The 17427-nt window shown below is 34.5% G+C and overlaps 1 protein-coding gene and 1 long non-coding RNA gene across 6 annotated transcripts in view; one reads left to right on the forward strand and one right to left on the reverse strand.

Moving 5' to 3' along the window:
- Ahr (aryl hydrocarbon receptor) overlaps nucleotides 1–135 on the reverse strand; it is a 44641-nt gene extending 44506 nt beyond the window's left edge. Inside the window, exon 1 of the mRNA XM_005328781.5 lies at nucleotides 1–135. Coding sequence (XP_005328838.1) covers nucleotides 1–65 — 65 coding nt within the window. The 5' untranslated portion in view covers nucleotides 66–135.
- The window catches only part of LOC110598488 (uncharacterized), a 27934-nt gene continuing 10617 nt past the window's right edge, over nucleotides 111–17427 (forward strand). Inside the window, exons 1-3 of one of the 5 annotated variants that reach the window (XR_002484326.3) lie at nucleotides 121–251; nucleotides 3559–3594; nucleotides 14700–14751. This is a non-coding gene — a long non-coding RNA (uncharacterized LOC110598488). Of the gene's footprint in view, nucleotides 252–3558; nucleotides 3595–6782; nucleotides 6947–12395; nucleotides 12415–14699; nucleotides 14752–17427 lie in introns of those variants that run through there. The other 4 variants (XR_002484324.3, XR_002484325.3, XR_013435119.1 and 1 more) reach the window with 4 other exon arrangements.

The raw sequence follows: 17427 nt of genomic DNA on the forward strand, positions 1-17427 counted from the left end.
GTTTTCTGCACCGGCTTCCGCCGTTTGCGACTGGCATAGGTGATGTTGGCGCTGCTGCTGTTCATGGTGCCCAGCCGGTTGCAGCTCCTTACCGACACAAACAGCCCGGTCCCCCCGACTCTGGCGACCGGGAAGGCGGCGACCGCCTGCACGTTCCACGAAACCGCGCTCGCTCCACCTGCGTCCTCCTGGGACAGTGACTAGGGCGCCGCGCCCCTCGCGCCTAGCTCCCGCAGCCTGCGCTGGTCCAGGTGAGCTGCCCGGGCCTGGCAGTCGAGGAAGGGGGGGTTGTGGGGGGAAGGGCGAGGGGCGGAGACCCGTAGCGAGGAGGCGCAGGTGTCGTCTACACCCGCGGAGGCTAGGCGGTGCTGCCCGAAGGTGAGGTGGCCCGATCGAAGGAGGAGCCTGGGCGTCTGTTTAGAATCCTGGCCTGGGTCGCGCGCGGTGGCGCCGCGCCCCGTGACCGTCACTGCTGCCCCTAGGGTGAGGGAGGCGCCGCAGCGCAGCTCCCAGGGCTTCCCCGATCCTGGGTGCTTCCCGCCCGCGGAGCTCAGGCTCCGGCCACCAGTCCTTGCTGCCACTTGCTTCCGATCGGCTACACGCCTGATTCTGGACTAAGCTGGCGGTTCAGGGCACGCTCCCGGGACTAAGCGTCGAGTGGACTCCCCTGACGCAGCCTCCCGCAGTCGCGCGCACCGGCTGAATAGCAGAAGCGTCCCCGACCCCACACCGGCCTCGCCCCGCCCTGCCCTGATCCCTGGTAGCCCCGCCCACCTGCTGGGTCCCGCCCCACCACCGTCTCCCTTAGGGTCACACCCTCATCCCAGCACGTGATGACGTAGGACGTAACGACGCCCTCCAGTAGCCATCTTCATGAGGTCCAAAGGAGGGTTTTTTGTTTGTTTGTTTATTTGTTTTTTGGTTTTTTTTCCTGTAGACCTATTTTTCACCTAAGAGGTGTCAACGAATTATGCTTAAAATTTTTTAGGTATATATCTTTGATTATATCAAGATATGCCAAGTGTGAGCTTAATTCCACTTATTTGATACTGAGTTGGCTAGTCAGCTAACTTAGAGCTAAGATTTTCAGTGAGCTACAGATAACCAGTGGAACTGTAAGTCTTCTAGTGGGGAACGCTTCCAAAAGACACATTTGAGTTGAGACTTGAAGAATAGGAGGAATCTTCTTGGCTATTATTATTATTAGGAAGAAAGCATGAGAGCATTTAGGATATTTGGGTGATATTAAGTAGTCTTGTATGATTGGAGAAGAGGAGCTGGAATAAGAGTCTGATACAGAGTTGAAGAGAAAAACTGGAGATAATATTCAGAAATTCTAGAAAAAAAATGATGAAGCCTTGATGAAAAGTTCTGATTTTATTCTATGGGTAATGGAAGTCGTTTAAAGATATTAATCAGGAAAGTGACATTACCATTACAGGGTCTTGGAAAGTCACTCTCAGAGGAATTTGCAAACTGGATTACTGGAGAGCAAGAATGCTTGCAAAGAGAGTAGTTAAGAAGTTGATGAAGTAGTCCAGGTGAAAGCGCAAGGAAATAGCAGTGGTTAAAGATGAGTGAAGAAAACATTGATCATTTTAGAAAAGTGTAAGGGAAGAGGAGATGAGAGAAAACAATCCGGGATGGATCCAAGAGTTCTGACACTTCATGTTAACCACAATAGTGAATAGAGACAGGAAAATGTTTGCTCACAGAGACCAGAGGGCACCAATTTAAGATGAAGATTCCTAGATAATTTTTCACACCATACTTATTCCTACATTTTAAAATATCTTCAAGTCGGTCTACTCTCTGAATTTGTCACCTAAAATTCAGTGCAACAAATTGAACTCATTGACCCTGAAGATCTCCATGTTCATTCTTCACTCCATCTAGGAATCATCTCTTAAATTCCTCTACATTGTATGTGGATCTAGAAAATACTACTGACTATTGTTGGTTGCATTATCCACAATTCAATTCCCTCCACCTGTCCTCAATAATAATAGAAAAATAGTACCCTGATTAAATGCCAATTCATTCAGGATTCCTTAGCTTATTACAATATCATTCCCTTCCATACATTAATGCATTCAAAAGATATTGTGAGAATACCTACTATGTGCCAGGAATCATACTAGTACTGGAAAATTAGTAGCAAACAAATGCCCTCAGGAGTTAAGAACATATGGAATGTCATGAATGTATTGGGGAAGTACATGATTCTGTATTATGTTCTAGTGGATAAATTTTACCTAGTCATTGAGGCAAATAAAGGTTTTCCCAATAATTGAGTTGATGTCTGAATAGGATTACTTAGGAGAAGAGCATTCTGTGTAAGTAATGACCCTTTGGTGAGAAGGAACCTGGCAAGTATGAAGGACTAAAAGAAGTTTAGGATGAGCAGAGGGGAGAGGAAATAATCAAATTGCATTTCAGAAAAATCACTATATCTGTACGCTGTGGAGCAGATTAAAGATGGAAAAGTAAAGTGAAATGGATGGTGGCTTCTTAAGAAATCACTGCAGTAGCCCAGCCAAGAAATGAAAATGCCAAAACTAGAGTGGCAATGATGATGGAGATAAAGAAAATATAAAAGATTTGGTAGATACCTGGGAGATGTCAGATAAGAGGATACATGGCAGTGAAGAAAAAGGATATGTCAAGAATGCAATTCATGGTTTTCTGGACTTGTGCATCTGGTGGAGTTAAAAATTATTAATTAACCTTCAAGCCTCATGTTTGAGGTATCTTTGAGACATCTAAGAGAAGATGTTGAGTAGACCAGCTCAAAGAAGAGGTATAAGCTGGAGACATAAATTCAGAAGTTACTGCACTTAGGCAAGAGAATATGGAGGTGTCATGTATGTTCATTAAAATGTCAAGAATGTATACTAGAAAAGAATGAGTAGAACCGAGCCCTAAAGAATTAAAGAGCCCCATATTAGAACTCTGTATCTAATGGTACATAAAAGATTATGATCCTGCAAAACACATTGGAGAAAGAATTCCTAGAATGATAACAGGAAAGTAAGATAACTATATAGTGTCATGAGGGACAATAAGCACAAATGTTGGTAGATGTTAACAGTAATGAATACTGTTGTTTTAAATAAAATGAGAAATGAAAATGTCATTTTTAGCTCTTTGACCTGAGGTCATGGATGACTTTAGTGAATGCTGTGTTAGGTTATCATATTGAAGTGGGCACATTGATGATATTCAGAATGTCAGAAAATGGTACCTACAAGCAGATGATTTCTTTTGTGTATGTGTGTGGTGGGGAGGAGGTGGTACTAGGGATTGAGCTCTCATGCATGCTGGGCAAATGTTCTATCAGAGAGCTGTATTCCCAAACCTTTTTATTTTAAGCTAATCTAAGTAGGTTGCCCAGGCCAGCCTTGATTATACTATCCTCTTGCCTCAGCCTCCAGTATAGAAGGGATTTCAGGCATGCACCAATAGGTTTTGTCAAATGGTTCTTCTTTATTAAATTTTTAAAAAATATTTTGCTTTAGTTGTACTTGGACACAATACATTTATTTTATTTCTTTGTAGTGCTGAGGATTGAACCCAGTGCCCTGCATGTGCTAGGTGAGTGCTCTGCTGCTGAGCCACAACCTCAACCCCTCAAATGGTTCTTTTTAAAAGGTTAGTGGTTAGTGGTGAATAGGAAAAACACGAGACAGGAATTGAGGTTTTGTTTTGTTTTGAAGCCAGGCATGCTGGCATACACCTATAATCCCAATCACATGAGAAGAGGAGGCAGAAGAATCCTGAGTTTGGAAACAAGCTTGGGCAACATGATGTTGTTGTTATTGTTGGTGGTGGTGTTTTGTTTTATTCCAGGTTTTCAGGGGGTGATACTTTAGCAGGTGAGAGAGATGGAGAGATTTACTATGTAAGAAGGACAAGGAGCAATGAAGGAATAATAGAGATTATTGATAATAAAAGCAGGAGGGAATGAGTATCAAAGTGTAAATGGGAGATTAGGACTATAACAGATTAGAAGATATAGCTTCCTAAATGCTTTCTATTAAAAGTGGTCCACAACTTCTCATGGGGAATTATAGGAAGTGCAGAATCTGTGTGTCCTTCGTAAGTCAAAATCTGAATCTAACAAGTACTTCCAGGTGAATCAACTGTGTATAAAGTTCAAGGAACCATCCTCTACAGCCACTAGAAGAAAGGATAATGAGTGAGATATACTAGACCAGTAAAATTTATATCAGAAAGATGAAGATGTAATGGGAGAATATTTTAGCATGTGCTACAAAGGAAGTGTATATATTGTAGTTTATAGTTTTTGTTTTAATTTTAGAAGAGCATAAAGTAAAAATAATCTGGGTAGGGGCAACAGGAAGGTGAACATCAACCCTATATCTGAGCTATGTCATAAGGGAAAATAATTACATACCATCTGGGAAGGCTTGTAGGGAATAATATCCTCCTGGAGAGCCAGCTTTCAGTTTAAGGCAAAAAAAAAAAAAAAAAAAAAAAAAAAAAAAAAAAAAAGAAAGAAAGAAAGAAAAAAAAATCCCCAAAAGACAGTGCATGTAGCAGGAATTTACTATTTATGGATTAGTGGATTAGCAATTCCAGGGGCACAGAGTCAACTATCTTACCTTCTTTTCCATTTCTTTATCTCTGAATAAGTATACAGAGCTATTCTATCTGAACTTTATAAAGTATAAAAGAATAATTTCTTCCCAGCATAGTAAAAATGCACATCAAAACATAATTTATTGATTCTGAAGCTTATAGCTCCTCATTAGAAAAATGGTGTATTCAATGTACTATATTCGATGAATTGATCTTCATTCAGTTTTTTTAATGTCTACCCTTTTCAGAGTTGTTAGCATTCGATTCAGTCAATATCTATCTTATCTTTACCTGCTTTCATGCTCTTATTTTCTGTTTGACTTTAAAACTGTTTTCATTATCCAGAAGTAATATTATGCTATCTTCTATGACATAGCCTCAGTTAAGTAATAGATCTTTGGACAGCCAGGATTAAAATAAAATGTCAGACAAGTTTCCAGAATTCACTTCATTTGAGTAGTGACCCCATGAACTTCCCTTTAACATTGTGCTTAGCTTGTTAATAAAGCCAGTTTTTAGTGTAAAGATATTTAAAGAAAAAATACAAACTGATACTTTCTAGAAACTATTGCTTTTTATGTTATTTTAAGGGAAAATAATTACATACCATCTGGGAAGGCTTGTAGGGAATAATATCCTCCTGGAGAGCCAGCTTTCAGTTTAAGGCAAAAAAAAAAAAAAAAGAACCAGAACATGGTTCTCAAAATATAGTTGTGGCATAAAAATCTGCTAAGTTTTCCCTGATCAATTTTTAGTAGCAATATAATTGTTTCCTTTTAACAATTTGCTGATAAGGGTTCATGCACACTTGACTGCCTTACCCAGAGAATGCCATTCTTTTAATTAGTGAAATGAGTTTAACTTCTGAAGTTTCAGATGCAGCTATATGTCTATAGGTTTCTAAATGTTTTAGGACTTGTATCAGCTTATAAGTATACTTATAAGTCTAGAATAAAGGAAAACAACTGCTAAACCTTTTCTGTCCCAATATATATGCATTCATTCATTTTGATGAGCAAAATATTTTAGCACCTGTAATATACCAGACATTGTGTGATACATGGTGATATCAGACATGTTCTTGTCATTTTAGAACTCACATTGTAATAAGAGAGATGAGAATAGCTACATAAATAAGTGTATAATTGCAATTGTACTAGCTGCTGCAAGATGAATTATCTGAGCATGCTTAATAGGTAGATTTGAAATAGGGGAAGTTCTCTGAAGAAGCTTGAGCTGAGACCTAAAGCAGGGGTAGGCATTTTGTAGATGAAGCGGGGAAGGAAGGTTATTGGAAGATAACATAAAATGTATCACTTTTTCGTCCTCTTCAGTCCTACAGCTCCTTACCCCTGGGTCTCAGAATTCTTTTGTAACTCATGCTCTAGATTACATGCTCATGTCTTAGATCACACATTATAATTATATTAAGTGTTTATTTATTTATTTATTTATTTATTTATTTATTTATTGGTACTGGGATATTTAACCCAGGGGCATTTTACCACTGAGCCACATTCCCCTCATAGTAGTTTACATTTACTTAATTTTTCTTTTTATTTTGAGACAGAGGCTCACTAAGTTACTTAGGGCCTTGCTAAATCACTGAAGCTGGTATTGAACTTGGAGTCCTCCTGTCTTAGCCTCCTGAGGCACTGGGGTTACAGGCATGTACCACTACATGCTGTCAAATATTTTAAAAATCATAGCCATGCATTCCTTTAGATATTCATGAAGCTGGGTTTCTGTAAGTTGTGAGGAAGTACAAGTACCAGGAGAAATTACTATGAAAGAGGAAATGAAATGCTGGTTTCAAATCTGATTTGAAGATTTGAAACCTTGTACGGAGTCCAGTGTAGGTGTACATCACATTAAGAATGAAATAAAATTAAATATATGTGTATTATTGTTTAAAATAACTACGATATTGTTAGGATGGACATACATGAGTTTGCACCTATCTATGTAGTAAATGAAACTAATTAGGTAATTTTTTAAGCCTGTATCCATTAAAAAATTACTGAGACATTAAGAATACCACAAACCAAGACAGTTTTGCAACCTTGAAATAGCTAATTCCCTCATTTAACAGGTGAGATACTTCCGGCCCAGGGAGATAAAGCCTATAATCCAGATCTTCTGACTTCTATTCCAGTCTAAATGATATTATTTCACTGTGAGCTGTTTTAATTCATTCCTTAAAAACAACCACTTTACTTATCAGTTGTTTTGTCTCTAGCACTGATGACTCTAACATAGACAAATATATCTAAGAGCTAGTTCTAAATGCTTAATGCAGTCTTGCTTAGATATTCTACAATAATATCATCATCAGAAGCCACAAGTAAGTAATTAACAGATGTTGAAGAATTTTGTAAAGATGTTTTAGACTGATTTTAGTCTTAATCGTGACAGGGATATGCAATAAAATATAGAAATAGTCAAAAATATTTTCATTTACTTAGGGAATATTTTCTTAAATATCAATATGCAATAAGTTTAAATTTTGATTTTCACTTTCTGGAACTCTTTTTCTAGTAAATGTGATTTTTGATTATGGGAAAGTTTATAAAGAAAACTTTGTTCATATGCTAAGATTCATATCTGATTTATTAGCATTTTGTTAAGATATATAAATATAATTTATATTAAAGTCATTTAACTATAGAGAAAATGTATTTTGGTAGATATAACAATATTTTCTGCATTTTAAAGTAAGCTAAATGAAGATCAAATGCAATTATTTTTAAAAGAGCAAATATATTAATTTGATTTCTTCAAATTTTAAATAAATGTAAACTACTATGAAAGGCTGATCTCAAATCTATATTTTAAATTTGCTAAACTTTAAAGGACTAGTGCATTTGTATGCGTATTAAAACTGCCCAACAATGTGTTCTTTCTTGAAAAATGTTTAACTTAAATTTAATCAATCTGTAGACAGTAGTTCTCCTCCTGTGTTGCATACTGTAATCACATAGAAGCTTTATAAAATAGAGTTGCCCAGACTCTATATATGTCATGATTTGATTTGTCTGGGTTGTAGCCTGGGAATTAGGATTCTTAAGCTGATAGTGGTATCATGGTTATTTTGGAGAAGATCCTTATTCTCAGGAAATGCAGAAAAGAGATCGAAGATAAATAAAAGAATACACAAATGAAGTTTCTGTACTTACCCAAACTGAGAACAAAGTTAGAAGCCACACTTTCCATTTTGTAGGATTTGTGGGATGAATAATATATGTCTAGTTGTACATTTCAAGAATTTGCCTGGCATGTGCTGATTATTTTCCTGTATTATACAGTCAGTTACAAATAATAAAATACCAATAGTTTCTAATAACTTACAATTTTTTGGCTTATTCTTATACATGGGAAATTTCCCCTTTATCCAATATTTTTGTATATAATCATCATTGACCTTTTCTGTGACTTTATAATACCTAAATAGTCAGGATTTATCAGATTTATATACTAAAATAATATTTTTTAACCTTTTGGGAAAAAAATGTTAACTTGCACTACAAGTTCAATATTTTCACTTTAGAGTTTTGCAAAACAGGTACTATAAGTAATATCTTTAGAACCTCCTCAGTCCAACTGTTTACCAAGCATCAGAAAAATCTGCCATTACCTGATTGGTAAATTGATAATGATAAAGGAGATCTGGTTACATATTTAATCAAGGGGATGTAGTTGAGGGTGGAGTGTCCTGTAAAACAACATGTTCTCCACCCTTCCCTCCTAAAGCAAGCTGTAAGAATTTCCCTTGTAAAACTTAAGACTTTAGTTAGTTGAGTGACTTTCCTGCCTGATCATAGATAGAATTCCCATCTGCCTTTACAGAAGTAAGGAGTTCTAATGGAGATGTATTAAAAGCATTCAATTTATTCCAAGTTCTTGGACAACTCTCTTACATTCTTTTAGTCACTGCTTCGGGTTAAATCCATTCTGGTTATCCAAGTCTCTATATTAAGCATCTCATAGGGTAGCAGATGGAGTTTAGTGGCAGAGTTCTTGCCTAGTCTGTATGAGACCCTGGGTTCAATTCCCAGCACAGCAATGACTGCAGTAATAATAATAATAATTTTTAAAAGAATCACATAAAGCAAATATGTTTCAAGGAAAAGTCATGTAAATAAAATAATTATTTTGCAGTACAGTAGTATCTGAAGAAATAAGTAGACTATTTTATAATTCCTGTCTAAACTCCAGAAACCAGTTTTTTTAAATATTTCATTTTTTAGCTATTTGTATATCATTTTTTTTCTTTATTATTTAATTATTTAAATACACGTTGTTAAAGCTCATATCTATGCCGAACTTTGTATATGACATTTTAAAGCAAAGCACCAGAAAAAAAAGCCAAGATACCTGCTTTTAGAAAAACACCAATCCAAATGCTTAAGTGCTTTGACTGTATATATAAAATATACAAAAGAAATAAAATGCAAACTTTGACTCTTTTGAGTTACTCTCGAAGAGCAGAAACAAATGTTAACTTCAGCAAAAACTACATTAACAAAATGATGAGAAAATGGAAGTCAGTATAGGATAACACAATCCCCCAAACCATTTTGTTTCAATTATAGAATTTGTCTATTTTAGGGCATGAAATGTTGACATTGAAAGAATTTCCTGAAGTATCTATAAACATGCCCTGCATGAAAAATTAATAAAGGAAACAGACTTAGATACAGCAGATTAAAAAGTCAGTTTGTTCATATTCAAGGTATTAAACAATAATAAAGGAGGTTGTGGTTTTCAGACACAGAAGCTTTCAGTCTTTATTACTAAGTATCGTCATTATCCATCTATCTAAGGAAGGCATTTTTTTCCAGCAGTGCATGAAACAGTACTGAATAGATGAAAATTAATAGCTCTTTCCTCACCTTTTAACAAACTCCCAAAGAGGAGAAAAATATATCAGTACTAAAAGTAAAATATTATATTATTTAAAGCTCTCGATGTCATTACATTTTAAGGGTCAAGTCTCTAGCAATTTGTTTAAATATTATTGGGAAACTATATAGTTTAGTGACTAAAATAATAAGGGATAATTTTGTTATAAGTAATAGCAATGGCTTGTTTTATAAAAAAAAATTATTTTAGTTGTAGGTGGACACAATACCTTTATTTTATTTATGTGGTGCTGAGGATCGAACCCAGGGCCCCCCCACACATGTGAGATGATCGCTCTACTGTTGAGCCACAATCCCAGCCCCACAATGACTTTTTAAGCAAGTAATGCCCAAATTCTGCATTGCTAATTTCTATATTAATTGTGCTCAGGAAAAGAAATAAGTGGCAAATATATTATCACTACAGAACTTTAATATTTGATTTTCCATATTTTCTAAATTTATTCTTAGTGTATACTGAATAAGAAAAAAAAGTACAGAAGGAATGTCAAATGTTATAAATTTTAATTAGTTCTACAATTGATAAGAGGTAGTATAGTATCTGAAGAAGTAAATATTTTATAATATAAAGAATCCCAACCTAAACTTCATCTACTTAAAGCATAATAAAAGTAATGTTTTTGACACTTAAGTATAACAGACCATCTTAAAGCAAATTTATAAAGCATGTAGAAAGATCTTATATGTGTGTGTGTGTGTATGTGTGTGTGTGTATAAATATATATATTCACATATAGGTAAAATCATGTATATACACATATATAAAAATCATCATCATCAAGTTTTCTTTAGCTTCTATGAATTTACAGCTTATGGTTTCTGATCAGTTTTGATAGAATACTGACCTATTTGTAAAATGATACTATCCAGACCATTTACCAAATAATAGAGTAGACTTGACTGTGAAAAATTTTCAAAGAAAAAAATTAATGTTATGCTATTGTAATATTTATTTATTTATTTTCTAATTCAAATTTAAAAGTTAAATTGAACTTATGGTTGTATTACCTACATAAAAAAATAGGAAAACTTCTTATGTCTTGTGATCTCTTTAACACATTTCCACATTTATGTGTGTGCATATTAACACACAAATGCACACATGTATAATGTATATAATATCTTTTAGGAATGAAAACACTAGTTCCTTATAAAAAAGGTGAGGTCCTGGGCTGGGTTTGTAGGTCAGAGATAGAGTACCCATCTATCATATGTGAGGCACTGGATTCGATCCTCAGCACCAGATAAAAATAAAATAAAGATACTGTGTCCACCTATAAGTAAAAAAAAAAAAAAAAAAAAAAAGGTGAGCTCCTGAAATAGGAATGTTCAGATTTTCCTCAGGCTGAATTGTTTTTTCTTGCAATTTCCCTAAACTTCTCTCTGGGATAATCACAATCTTCACTATTTATATGCAGAATAGAAAAAGTTCCTTTTGACTTAAAAATGTATCCAAATGTTATAAACTTAAAATTCTCTATCTAAAATATGTAGAGAGAACTATCTATGATATTGATATAACCTAAACTATACAAGACTTAGGTAATTTGATCTTCATCATTTGATCCTTAAGAACAATATATTGTTTATTGTGTATTCTTTTCTGTATACTCTTAATACAAAACTACTATCTTTACTTCTGCCAACAACTCTCATTATTTCGTTTTTTAAAAAGAGCAAATGAATCTTTCATAACTACTTATAGTGGTTGTATCTGCCCTTCTTTTATTCCTTTATATGAATTTAATCACCTCTTGAATTTTTAACCTAGAACTGTTACTTAAGTCTAAAAAGAAAAGTATGCAATAATTTACATTTTTATTTTAAGGTATAGATTAGGAATGTTTATATTTGATCATTAAATGTACATGTAAAAGATTTCCCCAAAGTTATTTGAAATCACATTTGAAATGGAAATTATTATGTAATTGAGCATGAATCAGATATTACTGATGCGTTAAATTTTCCATTTTATTCAAGTATTTTCTTTGCATATGCTGTGTTTTTTATTTCAGCATGAAACTAAATATCTAGGAAGATTTGCTTGAAAGAGCCTCCATTCTGGTTTTCTTTTATGTATGATTAAAATTCAAGATAATTTGACATCTCAGATCTTTACATTTAAATATTTTTTCTGTATATGCTTAGCAGAAAAGATAAATTAAGATAAAGAAAAGGGTACAAATATTGCCATATTGGTAGCTTTACCCAGGAGAAGGAAAGCCACTAATGCAGCCTCTAATAATGTCCTTTCCCCCATTTTAATAAGAAGGTTTGTGTTGTGCTGACATTAAATGGATTAAGCAGCAATCCTGCTGAGAAAAATACTCAAAGGTATTAAACCCTAGCAGTGTTGGTTTAACTGTAAGTACTGTAAAATAAGATTAAGTCTGAGTTTGGAAGAAGAAGTAGGTTTGACATGAGACTAAAAGGTAACAATATTCACAGATGCCTGAATTAATGCTTCAGTGAAAAATATAATTAGCACAAGATTTGAAAATATGTCTCCTTTGGCAAATGTCTTCAGAGAGTAATCAGTGCTGTAGACTGATGTAGTGGAAAGAGCACTGGGCAAGTGGCCAACATCTTTGAATCCCGGATTGTTGCTCTAGCACTTGCAAGTTCTGTGACCTTGAATAAGAAATTTCCAAAATCTTTGAATCTTCCTGTGATGGATAAGGCCAATTGGTAACCATTCTCACATCTTTACAGTGTGTATTTCTGTGCTGCAGAGGCTGGAAAACATTTCCCAGATTTCCATGTCATTAAACTATCAAATGCAAATTAGGCTCAGCCAATTAGAGACATTTGTTAAGATTCCAAGGCAAAAGTCAAGTGGCTGTCATCTCCTGCTGTTTCCATTGTTTTCTGCTGAGATTGTAGAAGCATGGTAAGTGCTTTTGTGATATGTTCCATCATGGAAGTGCTAATTGCAGGGTTTTGAGAAGATCTTGGGGTGACAGCAGTGATGATTCCCTGTGTTTTCCAGTAAATACCATAGTGACTTCTGGATTTTTCACCCTTCTGATGGAAGCAGAAATAATAGTTTCCCTAATAAATTCTACAGGGTTGTGGAAACATTCCTGGATGCCCAGACTAGAGCCTCTATCTATAGCCTTTCTAATTATTTTATAAGCTTTTAATTCCCTGTAGTAAATCTCTGTCTACTTAAAATACCTGGAGCTTATTCTGTTTCCTACTGAACCCTGGTTGACACACATAAGCAAATTTCTGTCTTACCTTACAAGGGCTTTGAGAAGAGCAAATAACTATATTTAATTTTGCTTGCTCTTTTGAAAGATGGATATTCGTGAGTTTGTATTCATTAGGATATACTTCTTATCACTGAAATGGACAGTTTCCAGTTCGACTTTATATTTTACTCTTATTGTTTACTTTTTGGGGATGGTTATAATTAGAAGTACCATGGCTAATTCTTTAAATGGAAGTGAATTGACATACTTCAAGGTTTTCAACAGATTGAGAAGTTTTGTTCTGTGTTCTACTTCATACTTTATAAAGAAATAAATTAACCTCCTTTTCCTTCTATCACTTTCTTATTTCTAAGTATTTGTTGTTGTGTCAATGGAACCAATAGACATTTTACTTTTACAACAGCCCATGTGCCCAGTCACCACTAAGACACCAAAACTCTTCCAATCAATTATTTTTGACTTGCTTTTCCGTTTTGACCTGGCTCCTGACTCCTGTCTCCATTCTTCCTGTGGCTTCTTCTATGCACTTTAGATGTGAAAAGACTCTTTTATTCTGCCTCTCCTAAAAGGGTCCATCCTTTCCCCCTCCCCCAGGAGACTCTCTGGTGATTTATGTATATAATTAGATATCTAACTTTCTAACTTTTGATATCTCAGGACTTCAATTTACTTAAATTCACTTTAATCTCCAATTCTCAGTAGGTGAATTTAGAAAGTAAGAAAATTACATGGATTACTCATTACTTTCTAATATCATTGTACATGTATACGTGTGTGTATGTGTATGTGTGTATATATATATGTGTGTGTGTGTACATATATATGTATGTGTATATATATATGTGTATATATATATATGTGTGTATATATATATATATATATATGAATAAACCACATTGAATCTTCCAGTGCTCTGTATATGAAAGCTTATTTACTTCCATATGTACAAAGTTCCATCATATAACTCTATTTCATGATTTCATCTGTTATTACTGACAAATTCTAACTTTAATGAAATAGCTCCTAACTTTCAGATTTACCTCCAATTTCCCCATCTCATTTTAAATACTAGCAGAACCACTGTTCTGAAACTTTGTTCTCAGTAAACATGCCACTTTTATCTCAACAATGTCCTTTCTTCCTAACTTTATTTGTCTAATTTTTATCTTTTCCATCCCCTAACCCATGTCCTCCACTTAAATGAGACCAATTTTCTTATGATTTACTACATATGTCAAATCCATACTTCACTCTTTCTCATGTTTAATGAGAAAACTTATGCTCCATTTATTCAAATTGCACACATCCTATAAGATCCATCTCAAAAAATACTTGCATGTGCCATATATTTTTCACATTAATTTAGATTTTATCTTATATCATTTATGACTTTTTTCATTAATAATCCATGTTTCACAGGTAATTGAAAAATGTGCTGGTGAAATATGAAGTTCTTAATCAATATGTGTTGCTTTAAGTTTATATACTTACTCCAAACATAGCCTGAATATTTTATTCTTGATGTTAAATGTCCTAAAAATTACATTCATGTTATTTTATTTTGTGCTATGGTCACTCCCAAGTTTTCTCAACAATAGTGTCTCTTTTTCAGGTGTCAATAGCAAGTTATATAACTTATAATTCAAAATGGGAAAACATTTTATTTCTTTGATCTATGTAATTTTGTTTATAGACTCAAACCAGAATATTACATTAAGTATACAGTATAATATTCACTTTATAGACATAAAGGAAGCATTCATTCAACAAATATTTCAGTACCTACAGTGTGTAGGCACTATGCTGAAAATGGAGATAGCATAGAAAAAAGATCTAGTCTTTGCCTAGCTTTCAGAAAATATTTTTATACCAGTTTTTTTTTTAAACCTGGTAAATTTTATTTTTTATCCAACTAAAACTTTTTTTCTTTTCTTTTCTTTTTTTTTTTTTTTTTGCAAAGGATGGGATGAGGGAGCTCAGAATCACCAGGAAGTGTGACAGTCCAGCATGATGTAAGTAGGAGGCACTCTGTAAGCCCCTAAGAAGGATGTCCTAGCTAACTTCAGGGGTCCAGAAGTGAAAACCAATCCCTGAAGGGTAAGCATTTCCCCAGCCAACAAGGCTTGAGAAGGTGAGAGGAAATTAGGGAAAGTTCTAAAGGCAGTGAAAGCAAGTCTTGATCAACATGTTTAAAGGTACAAGAAAACATTATTTAATTACTTAAATTTTTCTGCTGGTATATTTAGTTCTGATTCAGATTTCATGTGATTTTAGCTCATATCTTAGAAGCCAACAAAGCTACTTCAAACCCAAAGAATATGCTGAGATGAATACATTTTAAAAACATATTTTCCAGAAACAATTACAATTTCTAAAGTGTCTGTGACAGGAACATTATTTTCTTGGTGTTTTAGGACAGATTCCTAAAAGCTTGGTTGAGGTAGTGCTTTTGGAAAGAGGGAAACAGGATAGGATAGAGCAAAGAGCCCAGCAGGAGTGTGGTGACAGCTGGATCCTGCAGGCAATCTGGAACTACATCAGAGAGAGTCCCACCAACTCCCAAAGAAAGAAAGCTAGTACCTGCTATGGAGGACAGAAGGGAAGATCACATCCTCGACACAGCAGCTTCCCCGAATCACAAGGAAATCTTATGAAGGAAGAAATGATGAGTCTTGCCCCCAAACACACAGAGAACCAGGAGGATGGGCCAACTTGTGTGCCATAGTTGGAGTAGGGAATGTGGGTGGCAAATGCCTATGGGACCCTCTCAATCTTATTTCTTACATTTTAGGGATTTTTAGTTCCACAAAAATTAAAAAAAAAAAAACTCCCTTTAAATGTCTATTATACTCATTATTGTAAAAGTACTTTTAGAGTAGTGTCTAAAGAATGAAGGAGAATAAAGAAGTTGTATACTATATATCTAGCTGCATCTCAGTCTTGGAGAGAATACAGACCTTTCTATCCAGCTTGGTTATATACTGGAAACCTGCCAAAACAGACATTAGCTATTGGATTGGGAAGGAAAAGTCACCTGTGAACTATTTTACATTTGCTAATGCTGTTTTTTAATACACTGCCTCAGTCTGTTTCCTTTAGTTTTTCCTCATATGGTTTTTGTTTTATTTCTTCTGTTCTTTTTTTCCTCTTTTATTGTTTTTTTCTCTCTTCTTCCCTCTCTTCCTTCATTCCTTCTTTCTTTTTGTTTCTTTTCCTTGTATTGTGACTGCCCAACATAAGAGAACCAAATTTAAACCTGGAAATGTGAATGAGACAGATTGTTTCAGGAGATTGGATGTGCTTATATTTTATTTCTCATTTTTTATAAAACTAAAACTTTGTGGATCATTGTGTGATAATAGTCTTCTATGATTTTGGCATTTACAGAATATGCCCCCCCCAATAAACTGTATAACACTGGTTTTTCTTCTTCATCATTATACTTTGATGAACTTATTAAATACCCTTTGAACTGATATTCTTGAGAAAGATTTATTCCTTAGAAATGCATAACATAGGGAACAGGATCTCCTAAAACTATTGCACCTAAGTTACCTTTGTTTGCAATGAATCAACTTGTCATCAGAATGATATTAATATTGTATTCTCTTTTGGACAAGGGCACATTAAACCTTTAGGGCAACATGTACATTTTTCAAGAATGCAGCTGCCTACACTCCTTATGACATAAGGTGACTTTAACAGTGTGCTGTACTACATTTAAATTTAAAAGCTCACTAGTACTTATTGCATTTGTGAAAAGATCATAAGCTGCCATAATTTAATTCTAATAACACTAAACTTTTTTTTTTTTTGCTTCAGGTAGTGGCTCCACTAATGATGATACAAAACACTGACATTATTATTGTGCTTGCATTGTATTTTTTAAATATCTGTTATGTGGCATAGCAACCAACATAGTCATAACAGAAATTTAGTAATTAGTTTACTCAACTGTTGGATAGGGTGCTGTGTCCATCTCTAGGTGTGTTATGGTAGTGATGCTTAAAATGAATATAATCAGCTTGGTGTAATAACATTAGCAGCAATTGTCCTAGTCAGGAAAATGTGACTAATGTGGTCCAATATCTTTCTTTTGTGTCATTAGCCCTATAGGAAGTATTCAAAAAAAGTTTTATTACATTTTCAACCACTTTCCATATACTATTAACTAATAAAATTAATTATTTAAAATTTTCGAAACTAAATAAAAGCCGTCTTTTATACTTGGTTCTTTAAATATTTGAGGATTGATGTTTATCAAAGGTTCTCTGCCTCTCAGCTTGTGTTACATTAACCCTATGAAACAGGTATTTTTTAAAAAATGTAAATAAAATTCCTGTGCCACAAAAATTTGCCATTTTAAAAGAGACAATTCAGTTGTTTTCAGTATATTCACAAAGTTATAAAATAATTGATATTATTTAATTCCATAATACTTTCATCATGTCCAAAAGAAATGCCATAGAAATTATCAATCAGTCCACATTCCCCCTCTGTCATTTCTTGGAAACTGCCGAATCTACTTTTTGCTCACATGGATTTGCCTGTGTAGGAAATTTCATATAAGTGGAATCATACAATATTTGACTTTTGTGATTAGCTTCTTTTACTTATGATAATGTTTTCAAAGTTCAACCATGTCATAGCACATATCAGGACTTCATTCTTTTGTTATATGACTGAAT

Source organism: Ictidomys tridecemlineatus, chromosome 2 (genome assembly GCF_052094955.1).
Source record: "Ictidomys tridecemlineatus isolate mIctTri1 chromosome 2, mIctTri1.hap1, whole genome shotgun sequence".
In the NCBI taxonomy this organism is placed as follows: Eukaryota; Metazoa; Chordata; class Mammalia; order Rodentia; family Sciuridae; genus Ictidomys; species Ictidomys tridecemlineatus.